Source organism: Paroedura picta, chromosome 4 (assembly GCF_049243985.1).
Source record: "Paroedura picta isolate Pp20150507F chromosome 4, Ppicta_v3.0, whole genome shotgun sequence".
Lineage (NCBI taxonomy): Eukaryota > Metazoa > Chordata > Lepidosauria > Squamata > Gekkonidae > Paroedura > Paroedura picta.
Window position 1 is genome coordinate 54,576,096 of NC_135372.1, and position 20,759 is coordinate 54,596,854.

The window sequence follows — 20,759 nt, forward strand, 5'->3', positions numbered from 1 at the left end:
TGCCGGTCCCCAGCCTCGGAAAGGTTGGGGACCACTGTTCTAGCTTACACTGGGAAGTATCTGAGACCCATGCAAGGCTGCCTGATGCCTGTTTTCCGCAAGATGCTGCTCACCTCTGGGGCCCGGGCAGCGTTGAACGAAGATTCCTTTGGGAAAAGAGGGCAGCTGAAGCTATTGTTCAGATTTGGGCTTTATTTAAATGACTTTCCATACTTGAGTACGTAATGCAATAAATATGATGGATACGTACTTGGAGAGCAGCCTTTACAAATGCAGTGTTTTCAGTATTCATGCCTTTCCAGGCATAACCTGCTTCATGGTGGCTACCCTTGCCTTTTTAAAGTGCTGTTATTTCTTGCACAAACGGCGTATATTTAGATGGGTGACCCTTTGAGCCAAACCTCAGTCATTAATCAGTTGAACAGGGGGCTACACTTCCCTAGTTGGAGCCTTCATTTGCATGCTGTTGGTGCACACTAGCACTTTTCCCTTGACTTCTTGCAACCTTTTGTTTCTGCAACAACCCCCCCCCCCAAGAGAATTATTTTTCAAAGCAACTGAGACTTAGGAGGGGTGGGGATGGGTACAATGGACCTTCCCCGAAGTCCTGAATGGCACTTTTCAATGTATCATGAAAACAGGCATTTAGTATACTGGTGCAAATGCAGAGCATGCATGCAAAGTTTCTCATTTTCAATTCGGGGAGACCTGTTTCCTCAGTAATTAGGAGGAGGATTGGAGTCATGCCGAAGTTACTCTGTGCACTCAACAAAGCTGATGTTTGCCAGTCAACAGATGTCCTGCAGTACTTTGCGAGAGACAAAGAAACTGGAACATCTAGGTAGCAGGCAGAAATTTGCTTTATTAGAGTAAAAATGTAAAACACTTGCATTTTGACCGTTTAGAGTGTGTTGTACTTTTCTGTTTTAGCTAGCTGAAGGAAACCCTTTGGGCATTTGACATGGAGAACTCAGTTCTGCTTTCCCCCTTGATCTTTTGTACAGCCCTATTGCTGAAATGCATTAAGTATACACTTGCACCCACGTTACTATTTCTTGTCTTTTAGGATCAGTGTATCTAGTCCCCAGAATTAAACGGGCAACGTGCTTCCGGACTGTACCATTGTCAGAACAGTGAGAGTAGCAGGGGTGCTGGGCATGTGTCGGCTTCTCCCATGTCGGGGGGTGAAGTGTGCAGGCTTTTCAGCATCTGGCTCTGTATGTGTCAAGGCTCCCTGGCCCAATTCTGTTGGTCCGTCCTCTGTGGGAAACACCAGCATGAGATCAATACACGCACAGCAGTTGTGCTCGCTAGCTAAATAATGTGGGCACATTTTATTATTTACCGTGGTTCTATTCCATCTTTCTCCACAAGCGGACATTATTTGTGAAGCTATGAATCCCAGATTTATTGTTAAGTCGTGAGAGAACTGATTCAGACAGGTCCTGAAAGAATTGAAAAGCAATCCCATAACCCATTGCTTCCTCTCCACAGGGCTACTACGCACAGCGACCTCGTTCTCCGAGCAGTGAAGCTGGGGATTCCCTACCGAGTTATACACAATGCTTCTATACTCAATGCTGTCGGCTGCTGCGGGTTACAGGTAACTTGCTTGCCTATGCAACATCAGCCCAAGCTTTGCTACATCAGTTCATCTTTACTGCAAGGATTCTGGATAATAAAGGTCATGACATGTCACCAAATCTTCAGGAAGTGGTTGTGAAAGTTATGTAATTTCTGGCCTGGTTTTCAGAATATGTTGATGCTTCCTCCTCCTCTCCCCCCGCCCCCCTGCAAGCACTGCAAAATGTTTTTTCATGATGTAACAGTATCTTTATAAAGTAAGTTTTTTTTCTTATCCAGTGTATGCATAAAATAGAAATAGCAGTGCAATTCTTTATCCTTTGGTACAGAACCAGGTGATTTCTCAAAGCCAAACTACCTGATCATTTTGGATTTTCCCCCCCTTTTTTTCATGAAGGGTACAGGTTGCCCAGATCTGACTAGCTTTCCCTATAGCCAACTAGCAGCTGCAGGGAATGTCATCTTAAAAAGCCACAGGACTCCAATTCAACTCAAAACTCTGATGTGGCCAGAGGAGGTGCTCCTGTCCTCCACCTCTGTTCCATACCCCACATGCATTGACTGACGGACCCCTTTTTGGTCATTCACTGGGAAGAGTGAAAGAAAGGGGCCAAGAGGGGGAGCTATGGTGGCTTTGAACTGGTACTCTGACTCCTTGCCCAGTTGACGTACAACAGAGACCATCTCATTGTTTCCCCTCTGTAATTTAATTTTCACCTCTTTCTGTGTTTTGAGTGGAATCTCATACATCTACCGCAGTAATAGCACCATCTTCCCCTGATGGAAGTGCTGACTGAGGGCTTGGCAAACTTAATCTGCCTTGAGAATGAGCATGGGAGGGAAAGGGTATTGCAGTCTTTTTCTTATGCTCTGTTTTGCAGTTCAAAACCAGAGCATGGACAGAAATTTGGTGGGATTTTTTAAATATGAAAGCTGATATTTTCAGGTTTTATGTTTTTCGTGTTGTGGTCATGGTTGTATCAATTTTTTTTACGGTCCCTGTAAATATAGAGGAGCAACGCCAAGACTACCACAAATTTACTTGCTGCTTCATGTTAAAAGGGCTACAGCTGCCAAAATGGAAAAGATGATCACAGATAAAATGTCTTTTGACGTAGGGCTGGGTTTTCTTTTCTTTTCATACCTGCTATAGAAACCCCAGAAGTTCTATTGGGGCAGCTCATTGTTGCCCACTGGCCCAAAACTACTTGGCAGCCTTGTGCCACTGGTCTAAGATGAGAGAAGGTATTTACAGGATATTGCAAACTGTTTTTCCTGTCTTGTGAAATTGTAATGTATCATGCAAGCATTGTTGACTCTTGTGTTATAGTGGTTCTTGGTATTTAGTCATCATCATTGTTTATAAAAGTATGGATTATCAGACTCTGCAGCACAGAGACCAGCGGGAGGTAGAGCTATGCTAATAGTAATATCTCCCCACTCATTAACAGTATTCATTTAATGTTTTTGTCCTATCTCCAATAAAAAACTCAGAGCAGCATAGAGGGGCTCTCTGCATTTTGCATTTTCCATTTCTTGGCCAGAACTAGTCTTGCTGCCATCGTCACATAGAATAATAGACTTTGAGTTTGGGCTGGGAAGCACTGCGTAGGTATACTTAATAACATAGATTCAGCCACCAGTTCTTGACCTCTTTAGGAACAGAAGGATATTCCAGATCGAGCAACAGGGGAAGGGAGGCTTCTGGCCTGCCATACTGATGGGGTTTTGCAAATTATTCACTTAATTTGGTGCAAAAAAAGGAAGTACATCTAAGTGCAGTGCCTGTTATCTTAAGTTGAATGGCTGCAACAAGATATGGCAAGGCCCACTACCTCAGATGACATTGTACAGTGGCTTGGCCAAAGTACTGGAAAACAGATCAACCAGCAGCTGGTAGCCCCTGTCTGTATAGCTAAACAACCACTCAGTGATAGAACCATGTACTTGCTAATGCCGTACGACGGGGACAAAATACAAGGCCTGTCAACCACCCTTCTAAATTTGCCATTAATTGGCTTATTTTTCCTTGGAATAGCAGCAACTCCAGTTCCTAAAAGAAAAAAGGGGTGACTTTCTTTGTCTGTGGGTAAGGGTGCGATGTTTAAATCTGATCGCGATGCACAGCTTCATACTCCAGAAGTGAAAAACAGGAAACACCTTTGTAAGTTCTTTTGAAAACACATCACATGAGGGTGGTTCCTTCTGTCTGAGAAGGGCAGCAGCTGTGCCTTTGCTAATCCTAAAAGGGCCAGGGTACACAATGATGGTTGTGGGGGGTGGAAAAACATCTCAGTCTTGTAAGGGTTTTTACAGCCAGTTTCACAGTGTTTGAGGAGAAAGCTTTAGCTCACGCTTTTTGAAGGTTGCAGTGATTGGGCAGAACTGCCCTCTTTAGTGTTGCGAGCCATTAAAAAAAAAACCTGTTTCTGTCTTGTGAATTGGAGCTTGCTTTCCATCTGCATCAATTCATACCTGAAGGCCATTTTACTGCTGCATAGCCCAGCGAGGTGACCTTTACATGTAAATGATTCATTCTGCACAATGAAAAGGTTGAATTTTGGACCAGATTACTTCAGGTGGTAGAACATTTTGTCATCTAAAAAAACCCACCTTTATCAATAAAGCATATGTAAACTGCATGGGGAGATAGTATAGTATGCATTTTGGACAGAGGCAATATTGTAAAAAGCTCATTATGTGACACAACATTCCAAAAATGTGACCATCCCCATGTGCATCTGATATAATTAAATCCAGTGGTCAATTCTGCAACCTCATTATGTGTGAAGTGTTCAGGTGTTATCATCTAAGCATGAAATTGGGGTCACTGGGTGGGCAGGTAGTTGTGAGTTTCCTGCATCATGCAGGGGCTTGGACTAGATGACTCTGGGGGTCCCTTCCAGCTCCATGATTCTATGAATGGTTGTCAGACGTGCTTCAGAGTGAAGATATAATCTGCCTGCACCATGTCGCTTTGAATAGAATCATCAGTTCTCTGAAGTACTGAAAATAAATATTAGGGATATGTGCAGGAATGTCTGTGGGGTAACTTGGGCACTGAAAATAGGCTAAGAGCTTAAACACTTGTGGCCACTTTCTTTATGCCAGTCGTTCTTACCTTTTGTTCTTCAAACACCCACCAAGTACTCATCATTATCTTCAAACAACCACCCTCAAAGCAACTTTGTTTATATAGGATAGGATGTATGATAGAATATATGTAGGGTTATCAGCCTTGGGCATATTTGGGGGTGGGTGGGAATGGAGACCTACTAGTTCAGCTTCCCCTTGTATTACAACATCACTTTCTACACGAACCAAAAGTGAAACCAGCATGTCAAGGTAGTAGTCTAGCATCCATTTTCCTCCTAGCATGTGACAGTAGTGGCATCTCCCATTGAATGGAGTCTCCTGCCAAAGCAAGGGGCCCGCCTTGTCGTTCAGTATAAAGGCGTGTGGAACTTAAGTATGCATTCGATGGAACCCTTGAACCGAATGGCCATCAACCAACTTCATCTTACGTTTGATTTGTATTTTTGTACCCCTTTGTTAAAAGCCTGGGGGAGAAATAGGGGATTTGATCTTTGAGATGTGCTGAGCAGAGGCTGTGGCTCAGTGGTAGTACATCTGCTTGGCAGCGCAGAAGGTCTTAGGTTCAGTCCCTGGCATCTCCCATTAAAAGGATTAGGTGATGTGAAAGACCTCAGCCTAATTCTCTGGAGACTCACTGCCAGTTTGAGTAGACAGTACTAAGAACAGCCTTGCTGGATCAGACTGGTGCACCATTTAGTCTAGCATGGTGTCTCCCACAGTGGCCAACCAGTTCTTCTGGAGGGTCAGTAACAGTACATAGAGGCCAAGACCTTCCCCTGACGTTGCCTCCTGGCTCTGGGATTGAGAGTCTCTGAATGTGGAGGCGCATCTCTAGTAGCCACTGAACTATCCTCCGTGAATCTATCCAATTCCCTCTTAAAGCTGTTTATTCCTGTGGTCATCACTACATATTCTGGCAGAAAATTCCACATTTTAATCACTCCCTACGTAAAAAAGTATTTCCTTTTGACCTTGATAGGCCAGTGGTTTGACTCAGTATAAGACAGCTTCCTGTATGCTCATGGGAACTTGTCTCCACTGTCTGTGAGAAGCAAATGTCTCCTGCAGTTCTGAATGTAATTTGTACATAGCCCCAGTGGGACCCTTATTAAGAATCGCCACTTTATACCCAGACTGGTTTTTGTCCTGTTTCTTAAACAACTTCTGATTAGGGAGAGAAAGGACTTTTTAAAAAGTAAAATCAACCCCTCAGTAAGGAGACAACAAAAAAAGTCCTGGACAGTTTTTGCTAAAAGCTGTATATGTTGCAGTAGCTACCCTCGCTGGTCTTTCTGGATGCTGGAGGAAGCCATTTGATGCAATCCATAAGAGAGAAGGGCGGGTCACGCCCTTGGCAAATTATGATTGGGTCAGTACTTAACTAACTAGGTTTGATTCCCCACTCGTCCACATGCAGTCAGCTGGGTGACCTTTCCACAAGGGAGTGGGCTAGACTAGAGAATGAAAAATTAAGAATTCAGAATACCTGATGCTATTGTGATGGTGGTATATTGATATAAATGCTTTTCGAGCATTAGTTTTTGTAAGATAAAAAGTCCCCTCCCCATAGCAGGGGGAGGAAATAGCTGCTGGTCTGGAAAACAGGGTCTGGAAAATGACTCCCATGTGGGCTAGAAGGGAAAAGGGGCCACACCAGTCACTGATAAAATAAGGCTGCTGGTGCAAATAAAGGAGCATATGTATTTTATTACTCAGCCAAAAGTTCCCACCAAATTTTGCCAAAAGGCTTCTTTAGGGGGATCTGTTAGCCTTACAGTTTTTCTTCAACAAGAGTACAAGACCAGTAACAATTCTCAATTCCCATACGGGCCAGAAAACCCAAATTTCCCACCAACATAGCTGCCATCTAGGCTTTACTGCAGTCTTTCCCAAACCTTTGGAGTGAAGCCAGTTTGAGAAAGTCTGAAGAAAACCTCAGAGGTACAAGAATGCATCACCATGCTGTGAGGAAGTGGGGGGAACAGGATATTTCTTTAAAACAACCAGGAACCCCATGTGAAAGACCCCCTAGAGTCCTTTAGTACAGTGGTCCCCAACCTGCGGGCCGCGGCCCGGTGCCGGGCCGCAAAGGCCATGGCACCGGGCCGCGGCTCCCTCTCCCCGCCCCGCCCCCGCAGTAAAAAACTTCCCAGGCCGCAAGCTTGCGGCCCGGGAAGCTTCTTACTGCGGGAGGCGGGGAGAGGGAATCAGGGCCGGGCCGCGCCTGTGCGGGCCACGCCCGCTCGGCCCGATCCGCGGGCGCGGCTCGTGGGCGCGGCCCGGGCGCGGCTCGCGGGCACGGCTCGGGTGCGGCCCGATCCGCGGGCGCGGCGTGGGCGCGGCCCACGGGCGCAGCGTGGGCGCGGCCCGCGGGCGCGGCCCGATCCGCGGGCGTGGCCCGCACGGGCGCGGCCCGATCCGCGGGCGTGGCCCGCACGGGCGCGGTCCGCGGGGGCGCGGCCCGATGCCCTGCCGGTCCCCAGCCTCGGAAAGGTTGGGGACCACTGCTTTAGTACATGTGTGTAGGAAGATCTGCAGCAAAGATCTTTTTGCCTTCTATCCAAATGGTCATTGCACAGCCTTTTTCAGACTTCTTAGGCAGGAATAGGGGGCATTCTAATGAAATGCAGACTCCACTGTTCCAACTGATGCGGCAATAATTCTTGAAAGGATACTAAAAATTATATCTGTATTTTAAAAAGATTATTTCTTAATTTCTGTCAAGCTGTTGCATTACTGGATGTGAATATGTCTTTGCTTCATTTATTTTGTGCAAAAGGCCAGCAGAAGGAACAAACATTCCTCTGACAACTCTTCAAAGATGGAACATTGCCTCAGTAAGAAACTAAACTGGCCAATTTTTTTCTTTTATTAGTGTATAAAATAATTACAGCAGATTGGAAATGTGGATTTCCAGTGTGATCTTCATTGCAGGATTTCCATACTGGAAACCATTTCATGTTCTGTATAGATGCACATAGGGTTGCCAGGTCTGTCAGACCAGCTGACGAGGGATGGGGGGAACAAGCAGGAAGTAAACATGACATTGCTACTTCACCCAGAAGTGACATAGGCACATCAGGGGCAATTCTCTGGATTGTGGGTAAAACCTCTATGGTAGAATTAGCTTCTTCCCAATTTTGCCCAAAAAAACAGAGTATACCCCACCACACCCCAACATCACCAACATGCCTGTGATGTAGCAATGTTACTTTTACTTCCTGCTTCTTCCTTCCCCACTTACGTTAAGATCCCCCCTGTTCCTAAGAGCACTGAAATGGAGGGAGAGGATCCAAACCAGGGGAGCCCATGACTCCAACTGAGGAATTACCAACACAGTACAGAAAAAACATGACTGAAACAGGAGAATTTTAAGATGCAATTAACAAACTTGCTTGCTGCTTTTTAAAATCTTATTTTGCTTGCAGTGACATGCAAAGCTATCATTTCTGCTAAACAGCTTTCATTAGTTATGGTCTGAACAAAAAAAGTAGTGTTTGATTAGTAACAAAATGCTTATAAGTAACAATTCCAGGACACAAATGTATTCATAGTATAATTATATCTTATAAACAGCTGAATGAGAGCTTAGCCCAGCCCAGTTCAACAGGCAGTGAACTCTGACCAGCAGGAGGGAATGGAGCTGCAAATAAACCAAGGCTTAGATTCCAAAGTTGTTGCAGGAGCTCCTAATTCCTGCAGCCTCCAGCTGAAGCTCCCTGCCTTGTCAGCCCACCTGGCTCACCTGAGTCAATTCAGCAAGGCCAGCACATCTCTCACCCAGCAAGCAGCAGGAAGAGGATAGATAAGCCCCATGATTGGTCCTCATTGGCAGAGTGTTCTCTCCCTATTGGCTGCACACTCCCAGGGAGGCCCAATCTGGTAGGGATTGAGTTGTCTGTATGCAATTTGAACTGATTGGTCATCATTGGCAGATCGCAATTTGAACTGATTGGTCCTTATTGACAAAGTGCAATTTGCACTGCTTGGCCCTAATTGGCAGAGTACAATTTGAACTGGTTGGTCCTCACTGGTAGAGTGTTCTTCCTTATTGGCTGCACACCCCCAGGACCAATAAGGTAGGGAGTGAGTTGCCGCAGGCAACTTCAACTTTATAATGTTTAGTGATTAATTAACACCCACCCACCCAGAAAACCCTTCCAAGGCTGTCAGGAAACCCAAGGTTTCATGAAACCCTGGTTGAGAAAACCTGACTTATAGGGTGGTATGGTGGTGGTATTTAAGTGCATCAGTAGCAGAAACAAGAGTCAAACACCCATCTTCCCCTCTTGCTTTTTCTTCAAACCCTCTTATTTTAGTCACACTTCTTGAGCTAGGGCTCAAAGACGGAAAGTGGTCTACCCCACAAGGAAAAGATCAGCTTTAAAACAGCTACTCGAGTTCAAAAAGTACGAGTGCAAGAGTGTTGGGGCTTTGTGTCCACCCCATTCAGCACTTCATAAGCAATTCCTCAGCCTGAGTTTCCAGCTAATGTCTTCGGCTGTCCTCACTGGGAGGTAGACATAGATTCCTTTATCACAATGCCTCTGCATTTGTGGGATTTGATTGGCTGAAGATCTCCTGCATTACTTATTGGATTGTCCACTTTATGCAGATCTCAGGGGATGAAATTGTGTAAAATTACTCCAGGTGTATTATCTTCAGCAAATGGTAAACTAATATATTTGCTTTCTGTCATGGACCTGTACAGGTCCCAAAGGGCTGCTACTTTTGCATTGGGCATCAAAAAGATTCGAGCAGAGTGCCTGGCAAATACTATAGCTCCTCCAAACAGGTGCAAAACCAAAACCAAAGAAGTAACACAACACAACCTTAACAGGTAGGAACTCAGAAGCTGAGCTGTACAATAAAATAATGTAAAACTTGTTAATTATTTATTATAGTGCACAATTAAAAACAGAATAAAAACTATACAGAACTAACAGCACATAAGACGAAACGCGTTTCGACCCTACTGGGTCTTCCTCAGTGGTCAGAACTGTGATAATATACTCTATATTAAAAATATCTACAGTATTTGCTGGCATATAAGACTACTTTCCCCCCTGAAAAACATGCCTCCAAGTGGGGGGGTCGTCCTATACGCCGGGTGCACTTCAGTTGGGATAGACATAGTTGCCCATAGTGCCCATAGTACTGTAATGTAATGTAACAAACTCTATATTTTGAGTGGAAATGTTGGGGGGGTCGTCTTATATGCCCAGTCGTCTTATACGCCGGCAAATACTGTATATTAAACTCTTTATAAAATGTAGCTGAGTGGTTGAATGGGATCTGTAAATTACGGCTCCAACCAATATGTGAATTTTAACCTTTTTTGGAGACCACATCCTATGATATATGCCTAGGGTCACCACTCTTCGTTATTTTATAATGTTGTGCTGAGCTAAGAGTGGCGGCCCTAGGCATATATCAGAGGAGTTTAATATAGATATTATTAAAGACACTTTGACAAGCTTCTAACGGAAGGGAGTTCTATGTGGGCAGCCATCAAGAACATCTTTGTGCAGCTTGATTCTCCAGTGACATTTGACATGGAAAGCAACTGTGGGGACTTCTGCTATTTCAGATTCATTTCACTGCTGAACAAGTTGAAGAAGAGTTGGTTCTTATATGCCACTTTTCTCTACCCGAAGGAGTCTCAGAGCGGCTTACAATCGCCTTCCCTTTCCTCTCCCCACAACAGGTACCCTGTGAGGTAGGTGAGGCTGAGAGAGCCCTGATATTATTGCTTGGTCAGAACAGCTTTATCAATGCTGTGGTGAGCCCAAGGTCACCCAGCTGGCTGCATGTGGGGGAGTGCAGAATCAAACCCGGCTCACCAGACTAGAAGTCCGCACTCCTACCCACTACACCAAACTGAGCAAGTGAGTCATGGCTGGTAAACATTAAGGGCAGATCCCAACATGGCAATGGTTGCAGGAAGCACTGGCATTATCCTGGTGTTTCCTGCAGCAAATGCATGACATGCAGGCGTTGCATGCGAATCTGTAAATGGGCACACACTGGGAAACCTGTTTGCCATGCTTAAGAGAGGGTGGGAGTTTCAACTTGGGCTTGTTTTCTGTTTCCGCTGCTGTTCTGAGAGAAGCTCAGAGTCTGAGCTGCATGCTTCATGCTCTTTGGGCTTGGTGGGAGGAGTGTTGGGTGCATCGGGCTTGGTGCTGCCTCCACGTCTGAGCAGCATGTTTCTTCTAGCTCTCTTGGCTTGGACGGACACCAGCAGCAGCGAGCGAGGAGCAGTAGCTGCATAACAGCTGTAACCCAGGAAGAGGAAGTTGCAAAGTCTGGGGGAAGCTTGACTGGGATTTAATTTTTTTTGGGGGGGGGGTTTCAAACGCACCTTACTGGTGGGGACGGAAGGAAGGAGGTTCTTCACCTGTTCTCTCGAGCTCCGGCTACAAAACCACAGATTAATTTGGGTGCAAAATACACTAGGCTTTAAAGATCAAGAGGGTGGCACAGGAAAGAGCACCGCTGCCATCCTGTCTAGTTCAGTCCTAAGATATGTGAGCTGCTTGTTCTTTAAAACTAAAGTTAGATCTCTTTTAAGTGGAGGAATAAGTTATTTCAAATGTTTTACCAATACATAAAAAAAAATCGAGTCTTATATTCAGACTTAACATATGCATCCTAATTCTTTAAGGTGCGAGAAGAAACGGGGAGCTGAATGTTTAGGGGATAGCAAGGCGTGACACGTGACATCCTCCTTTGCGTAACATTTTTTTCCTGAAGTTACTGGCAGGCCCATATGGGTTGTGAAATTTTTTTTTCTAGTTCGCTCGAGGGTAGTATTAAAAAATTGTATGTGTAATATTGCAGGAATTGCTGACTGAGGCACTCTTTTACGGGATGCAAAAGGGTGAAAGGGCTTGATAGATGTCTCAAGGCTGCTCTAAAAAGCCAAGTCCAGATTGCAGAGGCAGGGGAAACCCCTGGTAGGCTAAAGTGTTGTAAGAACTTCTATATAAGGCTTCAAACACCAACATGGAAGGGTGTAAACTCTTTCCTCTTGGGAATGGGAGCACTCCTCCTTGCCCTTGCTGCAAGAGCAATTTCATATGTGCTTTGAATGTACACTTTGGGATTTTTCACTTGTTACATAGAGGGAAAATGCAAGTTCTCATTCTGAGGAGAAGGGCATCTTGATATAGGTGATTCCCTCCAATTGCTCAGTGAGGCAGGACTAACCTCTTCAACTTTCTCTCTCCTGGGTGGGTCTCACCCTGCTGGCTTTGTTCCTTGCCTTGCTAGGGAGGGCAGTTTTGGATTAAAGTTCTTGCTCTTTTTTTGACTGCTTTCCCCCTAGAGCGATTTCAGACCTGAGGGAGAGTTTGCTAACCTCTCCAGCCTGTCCTTCTTTCTCTTCACAACTCCTTTTCACATCTCTTCTTGACTCTGCTGCTTCCTTTGTTGTCCAGATTTTTTCTCTGCTTCCTCATCCTCCTCCCTCCTTTCTCTTAATGGCCCTGCAAAAGGCCCTGGAGACTTTGAAGGAAATGGGAAGAGATGGTGTCCATTCTGAAAATAACAAAGATGCACCATAAAAAAGGCAGGAAAATGACTCTCTCAGCAACTAGTTTAGCCCCTGAGGGCTACAATGGCATGACATGCTCCTCCACTATGACCTCCATGACCCAGATGGACCCCTTGACCACAAGAATGGATCTTCAAGGGGAGAATGTACAGTTTCCCAGCCCACATCTGATGTTACAGGTGGGTAGAATCCTTGCTCGGCTGAGCTTACGGAATTTCTAAGGAGAGCCTTGAAGGAAGAGCTGCAAGGAATGCAAGAGCATTCCTTCTCCATCCCATCTTGGGGGTCCAAATACTCCAATCTGAGATCACCCTCTCTTGCCCCCAAGGAAAGATCCAGGCACAGGGAGGGGAAAGCCTCACATCCCAGTCGGAATCTGGGAGGGAGGATGGAGAGTTCTCCTCAGAGAAGGAGCCCATAGTTGCTGAACAGCCCGTGAATTTGCTCAATGCAGATAAATACCAGTCCCTCTTATCCAAAGTCATCCTGGCCTTAGACCTCACAGAAATGCCTAACCCCAAGAAGGAACCCTCAGAGAGTAAATCCAGGCCTCCCAGGACCTAGGATTTCCCCCCCTAGGGCTCGGATATGTTACAGCAAGCTTCAGTTTGGCACCTGGATCCAGAGTAGCTCCATCTGACCATATGGCTCTTGAAAGGAATGGGCTCCTGACCCTAGGCTACTTGTCAGAGATTGCACAGCTCATCATGGCCTCCAGAAGGCCTGTGCAAAGCGCAATAGTACCTTGAAAGCCTTCACAAGGTGGCACCAGTGCAAGAGCATCAGTCTCCTCAACATGGGACAGGGCCACTGGTTTGCTTTCTTAAGAGAGGGTGTCTATATTTTGTTGCTAGGTAACAGCTGTAGCCATGATTGTTTTACAGACAGGTGGCATCCCCTTACCCAGTCATCTTCATATTGTTCTTGCCGCAAAGACGTCATGCAGAGCAACCATCCAGTGATCCACAGAGCCTGTTCATGGAGACTGCACGTAGTTCTTTCAGCCCTCACAAAACCTCCCTTTGAACCCATAAGGGAGGTTCCCTAGAGATGGCTCCAGGTCAAGACCCTCTTCCTCATAGTGGTGACTTCTGCTAGAGGGGTGTCAGAACTGGGAACCTTGTCAGCCAGGAAAGGCCTACACAAGGACAAGCTGGTGTCCAACCTTCCACAGGAGTCAAAAAATTCATATCCCATCCATACCCACACCTAGCCACTACAAGGAGAAAGATCTCCACTCATTAGACCTCTGGAGGGTCCTCACAATTTACCTCCAACTTACAGTTCATCAGAAAGATGGATTCTCTTTACATTAACAGCCCTGAATAAGGGGAAGACTAAGATGCCTGTTTGCTCTAATCTTTCCTTAATCCTGCTTATATTATTACTCTGGTATTGTCATTTTGTTTCTAACTGTGGCTTACCTGTTCTGATTGTCATTTTACCACTGTTCTATTGCTTCCTATTCCTGAGTTCATTAGCTCATAAAGTCACAAACTGAGCTGGGGTAATGTCCACCCAGGGGGTTGGAAGAGTTTAGTACTGCCTCCCTGAACGATTGGTGGGAATCACCCCTATAGATGCCTTCCTGTCCACAGAGTAGAAGGAACCCTTACAATGAGTATATAAGGTTCCAGTTGTCATTGAACACTCAAGAGAACTAGGCCAATCTTGGGTTCCTGAGGAGTGTGTCTGTGTAATAAACCTGTCTAAAAACATGGTCATGTCACATCCCCAAGTTAAACTTTTAAATGCAAGCTTAAAATGCTTTAGGATGCTTAGGGCTGATCCTGCGTAGAGTAGGGGGTTGGACTAGATGGCCTGTATGGCCCCTTCCAACTCTATGATTCTAAAATACCTTACAGTTTTTCAGAGGCTATAAACAAACTGTTATCCTGAAAAGTTGCTTCCTACTAATGGAAGACCATTCTGTAAGTGGGATGAAATCTCCCCACTTTGTAGAAAAAAATAATAATGGAAGGTTTAAATTCTAGTTTAATTCTAGTCTTAGAATACCCGAGTGCGGAGAGAACTATATATTAGGGCATTCCTAAGAGTAAAAGGACACCATTCAAAAAACATCTTTGGAATAGTAAGGAAACTAGAAATTCAAGGAATGTCTGCATGACCAGAGGCAGTATTTTGAAACCAAGGCCATTTAATTCTAGGGGAAAGTTCGGTTCTTTTGATACAGTATAAAAAACAATGTTGCATGTAAATACTACAGCCTAATTTCGATTCCTGTTTTCTTTGTCACATATTCCTGGCAGCTTTACAGTTTTGGAGAAACAGTTTCTATCGTTTTCTGGACAGATACCTGGAAACCTGAGAGTTTTTTTGATAAAATCACCAAAAATAAGAAGAACGGGATGCACACTCTCTGCTTGCTTGGTAAGGAGCACCTGTGTCTGCGCCAAATTGTCATGGTTAGCCCAGTAAGGAGTGAAAAATTCCTTATCCTAGCCCAAAGGCAGAAGCAGCAGCAAAGCATAGACTGAAGTGGATTAGATCAAGACATCAGCACTTTTTGTTGGCCTTGGGTGTGCTTCCAAATTAGTGACTGATTGGTATACGATACAATCTTCCATAGCAGAGTGAGGATTTGGACATGGGTCTCCCAGATCTTAGCTTTGACACTCTATGTTGGCCAAGCGCTTCCAAGCCAAGCCCTTCCATATCCATTTGCAGGTCAGAGGGCATGTTTGATTGCTCCTGCCCTTTTTTTTTTTGTAAGATTGATTGGTATATGATACAGTATCCCGAAACGTAGCAAGTTGGGTCTGGACATTGCTTGGAGCTCCATGATGAACGCACTCATGAACAGTAATGCCTTATACCGAATCGGACCAGTGGTCAATCAAGGTCAGCTTTTATTCCACCTGGCAGCAACTTTTCAGTGTTTGAGGTTGGGTCTTTCACATCACTTTTGGCTTAATTATTTTATCTGGAGATGCTGAGGATTGAACTTGGGGCCATTTGGGGCTGAAGGTACTGGCTCTACCACGAGATGGTAGAAAAACACAGTACACTGAAAAACTTAAGCAATGCCATAGACAGTCATTCAACCTAACTGCCCCCCTATTTTAATGTGTTTTTTTTTTGGGGGGGGGGGCTGGAAGAAGAGTTCAGCATCCCTTATAATTCATCTCCTTAGGGAATGAATGATTGTTCCTTTGAAAGGAATGCCAGGTTTCAGTAGCACTGAAGGCCTTGTACCTATGGCTTTCATATCATTTGATCTGGAGAAATTAAATTGATGAGGATTGCCCTTGCAGAGGTGGCAGGAAAAGCTTCACCTGCTCGTATTGTGGTTAGGCTACTCTTGAAAGCATCAAGAACTGGGTCAGTAGAAAAATGGCTGTCCTTCTGTGGCCTCTGTGCCAAGCTAGGACTCATGTTAATTGTATGGTCCTTTTCAGACAAACACTAGCCTGCCAGTGAGAGGGACTGCATATCTACTGATCAGAATGGATAGCAGATGGGCATGTGGCAAAGAATTCAGTCTTTTGTTAAACTTGAGGTTGATGCGTGGGAATGAGTATTTTTTTCCTGACTATGACTTTAGTCTAAAGGGAATTATTCCCCCCCCACACACACACACACAAATATCTTTCCTATGAGTTTAAAAACCTTTCACCCTGGGTAGAGACATTCTGATGAACATAAGCCTGATTCCTGCAACCATCTAGAGCCACTCTGCTTTCCTTTGGTTTTCTTGTTTACTTGCCAGCAGTTTCACGATCATGTCCCAAAACCTCAGAGTTGAAAGGAAATGTATATGTATGTTTTAGAAATCAACTGTGTTTCGCCAGCACATAATGAGTTTGTCAGTCAGCACATGCACTCATAATTGCTCTAGGAATCAAAGTCTGGAAGCAGTTTACACATTGGGAATTTACTGTAGCTATTCAAATGCACTGGTTGGATTTTTCTCAGAGAAATGTGTGTAAAGTACCAGCAAGTCACATGGTGACCCTGGAGGGTTTTCAGGATAAGGCTCAAGCAGAGTCATCTGAAGCTCAATCCTTCAAAGACAGAAGCCCTCTGGCTGGGCAGGAAGGGTCCAAGTGAGGAAGTGCAATTGCCCAACCTGGACAGGGTGCAGCTGTCAGTGGCTCACTCCACCAGAAATCTAGGTGTGATCCTAGTTGCTGCCCACTCTGTGGAGGTGCCGGTTGCAAAAATAGCGTGACTAGCATTCTTCCACCTATGCCAAGCCAAACCACTAGTGCCCTGCTTGGCCCTGGAATACCTAGCCACAGTGATCCATGTGATTGTCATTCTTTGCAGGCCTATCCTTATCCCTGATCCAGAAACTACAACTGGTCCAGAATGCAGCAGCCAGGGTCTTCACGGGAACACCAAGGAAGGCCCACATCTGGCCCATACTCCCAATAGCTGGAATGGCTACCAGTTGAATACCGGATCAGATCTTGGTAATTACCTTTAAAGCCATACACAGTTTGGGTCCAGCATACCTGAGAGACCGCCTCTCTGCCTATACCCCCAAAGAGCATGGTGCTCAGCCAATACCAACTGGCTAGTGATCCCTGGCCCCAAGGAAGCAAGTTTGGCCTCAACCAGGGCCAGATCATTCTGTATCCTGGCCCTCACCTGGTGGAACAAACTCCCAGAGGAGATCCAGGCCCTGTCTGAGCTACCACAGTTCCGCAGGGCCTACAAAATAGAGCTCTTATGGCAACTGTTTGGCCAAGGCCAATGATAGCATCTGTTGAGCCCCCCCCCCCCCCTAACCAGATGAGCACACTCTACGGGACTGCAAAAGAAGTAACATACCTGAAATATGCTATATCATACTATGGTTGATTTTGACACTATGATTGTTGATACTAGCTTGCCTTATTAGGTTATGTCTGTTGTTAGAATTGTTGCTAAAATTGTTGTTAAAACTGTTGACAACCACTAAATTTACATGTACTCTGTTACCCATCAAACGTTCTCTGTATGCCATCCTGAGCCACAAGGAAGAGCAGTATATAAATGCAGATGGATGGATGGTTGGTTTGCTATCACCTGCCTTTGCATCATGATTCTGGTGTTCCTTGAGAGGATCTTATCAAAATACTAGCCAGCTTCTGGGATCTGATGAGATTGAACTAGATTGGGCCATCCAGATCAGGACTTTAATGAAACAGGGATATAAAGACACAGTGAAGTATCTCAGCTATCCATCCCCTCCCAAAAAGGCAAATAAGTGGGTTCTAGACCTAATCAAGCCTGAATTCTCCCTAGAAGCTAAAATAAATAAACTGAGACTATCCTGCTTTGGTCACATTATGAGAAGGCAGTAATCACTGAAAAAGACAATAATGCTAGGAAAAATTGAAGGCAGCAGGAAAAGAGGAAAGCCACAGCCCACAGCTTGCAAGACCCAAGAGAAGCTGCTAACAATTGGCCACAATTGGGAGAATGTCCCCATCAGTCGGAAGCAACTTGACAGCACTTAACACAGAGACACACATTAATGGGTTAGACCCACAACAGACAACAGTCACAGATCTGTTCCATTGGCCCCCTCCACCAGCAACTTTCCAAGACCTCTGAATAGTTCATGCTGGGAATCACATGAGTCCTATGGATGAATGTGAGGAGGGGGGTGGATTAGGAGATGACATCATCCGTATTCCTACCTTGCATCTTCAGTGGAAACTTGGCCAGTGGAAGAATTGGGGCGGTGTGATTTCCCCCTGTTGCCCCATTCCTATTTTGTTCCCAGAGCTCCCATAACTCCAAGCACCACCTTTTTAAGAAGCTGCTCAGGGAAGAGGGAGGGAAGGTAGGTTTGCAGGCACTGGTAGCTCAGGGGATCCAAGCGGATATTTTCCACTGAAATTGTTTTCTTTGAAGAGGCTAACAAAAGCTGAGTATTTCCAAGCTTAAAACAATGAAATAACCCATCTAGCCACATTTGACAGTGATCTAATGCTAATTTGCAACAGGCTTTGCTAACCACATTGCCTGAACAATTACAACAGAGAACACAGTCTACAAAATGTTGTGTTGCATCTGTAATAGACAACAGGATATTTTAAACACCCTCTCAAAATATGTTTTGAGAATTTGTGACAGGAAAGAGCTTTGAATCTTATGGTATAATGGTCCCTGGCTCCTGCCCATGGCTCACCCATGCTTCTTAAGCTTTAATAAAGCAATCAAAATTTTTGATTAACTTTGCTCTGAATAGTATATAACAGAGCATTTTCCTATTTTTAGATCTGTTGACCGCTTTTGCTGTAGTCAACCATGAGCTATTGGCCCATCACCTTGCCGGGATGGGGATATGGGGGGATGTGTGGTTCCTTAGTTGGCTATGCTCCTTTCTCCAGGACTGGACAAAGAGGGTGGCAGTGGGGAAAGAACTATCGCACTCTTATAAGCTCCCTTGTGAAGTTCCTCAGGAGGCAGTGCTCTTCTCCACTCTTTTCAATATATTTGTGCCCTCAGGCTCAGCTGGTATGGAATCTGCTGATGACACCCAGCTCTATCTCCTCATGGGCATCCACCTGTACTCTCCCCCCCCCCCCGGAACCATTTGCCAGATGTTTGGAAGCAGTGACTGGATGGCTTGAGCAGAAGCGTCTGAAATTCAACCCCTCCAAGATGGAGGTCCTATGGCTGGGGAGGAATGGAGTGGATCAGAAAGCCAGGACACAGCCTTTCTGGCCAGGACACAACTGATCACTGTGCCCCAGGCCATGAATTTGGGGGTGATCTTGGATGACCATCCAAATCATAACAGAAATAAATCACAACCAAAATGGGTTCCTAGGTAAATAATATCCCATTTTCCCAGCTCATCATGCTTTTGGGTCCTAATTAGCTAGACCTAGGAGAGTCCATGTGATAATTAATATGGAGCAGTGAAAATATTAAGAAAATATTATGAAGGATCACAATCACTGAGGAAGTTTGGGAAAACAGGATATTATTTACCTACAAACCTGTTTTGGTTGTGATGTATTTCTGTTATGATTTTGGATGATTTAAAAAGAAGAAATAAAAAGATCCGTTATTGATTTGGAATACTCTGGATAATTCCTATATATTTTTGGATTGGAGTTACCAAAAGGAATTTACGATTTGCTTGGAGACAAGAAAGTAGCCAGCCAGGCATTTTTCCATGTTCACCAGGCATGGCTTCTAGTACCCTATCTGTCTTATGAGCACCTAGCCATGGAGATCCATGTGACGGTTACCTCCAGAATTGATTTCTCTAACTCGCTCTTCATGGGGTTGCCCTTTTCTCTGACCCGGAAATTGCAACTGGTACAAAATGCAGCAGCTAGGGTCCTCGCAGGAACACCTTGGAGGGCCCATATCCAGCCTGTGCTGAGGCAGCTGCATTGGTTGCCAGTTGCAGCCCAAATCAGGTTCAAGATTTTGGTATTAAGGCCCTTTGTGGCGTGTCGCCCTATGCGCCCCCCACAGGGTCCTGTGCTTTGCGGGCACCGACTTGTTGGTCATTGCCGGCCCCAGACAAGCTCACCTGGCCTCGACCAGGTCCAGGGCCTTTTCGGTATTGGCCCCGACCTGGTGGAATGAGCTCCTGGAAGAGCTGCAGGCCCTGGGAGAGCTTCTTACTTTTTGTAGGGCCTACAAGACAGAGCTCTTCCTCCAGGTCTATGGATGAGGCCAGTGCTGGAGAGAGATTTATTGGTGGCCCCTGGGGAAGATACATCACTGCGCTGTTATCACCTGATGTGGCCAGTTGTTGCACTCCCTCATCACCCAGCTAGTAGTCCTTCCTGTTCAGGGAGGGCTTAGATTTTTACTGCTGCCATCTTGTCCTTTTTTTGTAAAGTATATGGGATTTTAAAGAGGTTTTTGGGGGGGCTTTTATTGTACTTGAACTGTTGTGTTACCCACCACGAGCTGGCTTGCTGAGAGTGGTGGTAATAAATAATAATAAGTAATTTACTTCCTATAATTGCTATGTCAATCACAGCATATATTTAATAGGCTTCAGTTAAAAGCTACCCATTCTTGTACTGATTGACCTTGCTGTAATTCTACCCATTTAACTATATACAGTTGATACTATCCTATAATGCAGAATGACAAGTAGTGCCTGGGAGGGAGTGAAAATCATGGAACTGTGTGTCCACGATAGATAGCTGTGTATTAGAAGGAGTTATCAGATGCAGAAAAAAATATCCTGAAGGATATTAAATGTTTGTGAAAATAGTATTAATTGTGCTGAACATAAAATGTATGTTAAATGTTGTTTTTTTGCAGACATTAAAGTAAAGGATCAGTCTTTGGAGAATCTCATGAGGTGAGCTGACTTTTCAGAAATGCATGTGATTTCAATACATAGCAAGGACTGTTCTGTGCAGGCAATTCAGTTTATTGCTGGCACGTAACTAAAGGCTAAACTACATTAAAAATTCTTAAGGTACAAGGAGTGGACAAAATAATATACATGGTTGAGAGGGGAGGTCATCCCCCCACCACACAAAAAAATAAATACCTGCTGCAGTGAAGGACATCTTCCCATTGA

The 20,759-nt window shown here is 44.9% G+C and overlaps 1 protein-coding gene across 2 annotated transcripts in view; it reads left to right on the forward strand.

The window, feature by feature from the left end:
• Positions 1–20,759, forward strand: part of DPH5 (diphthamide biosynthesis 5) — a 30,760-nt gene that overhangs the window by 6,157 nt on the left and 3,844 nt on the right. For both annotated transcript variants that reach the window (XM_077332863.1, XM_077332862.1), the window contains exons 4-6: positions 1,495–1,603; positions 14,509–14,629; positions 20,495–20,534. In XM_077332863.1, the coding sequence (XP_077188978.1) occupies positions 1,495–1,603; positions 14,509–14,629; positions 20,495–20,534 (270 nt within the window). The remainder of the gene's footprint in view (positions 1–1,494; positions 1,604–14,508; positions 14,630–20,494; positions 20,535–20,759) is intronic.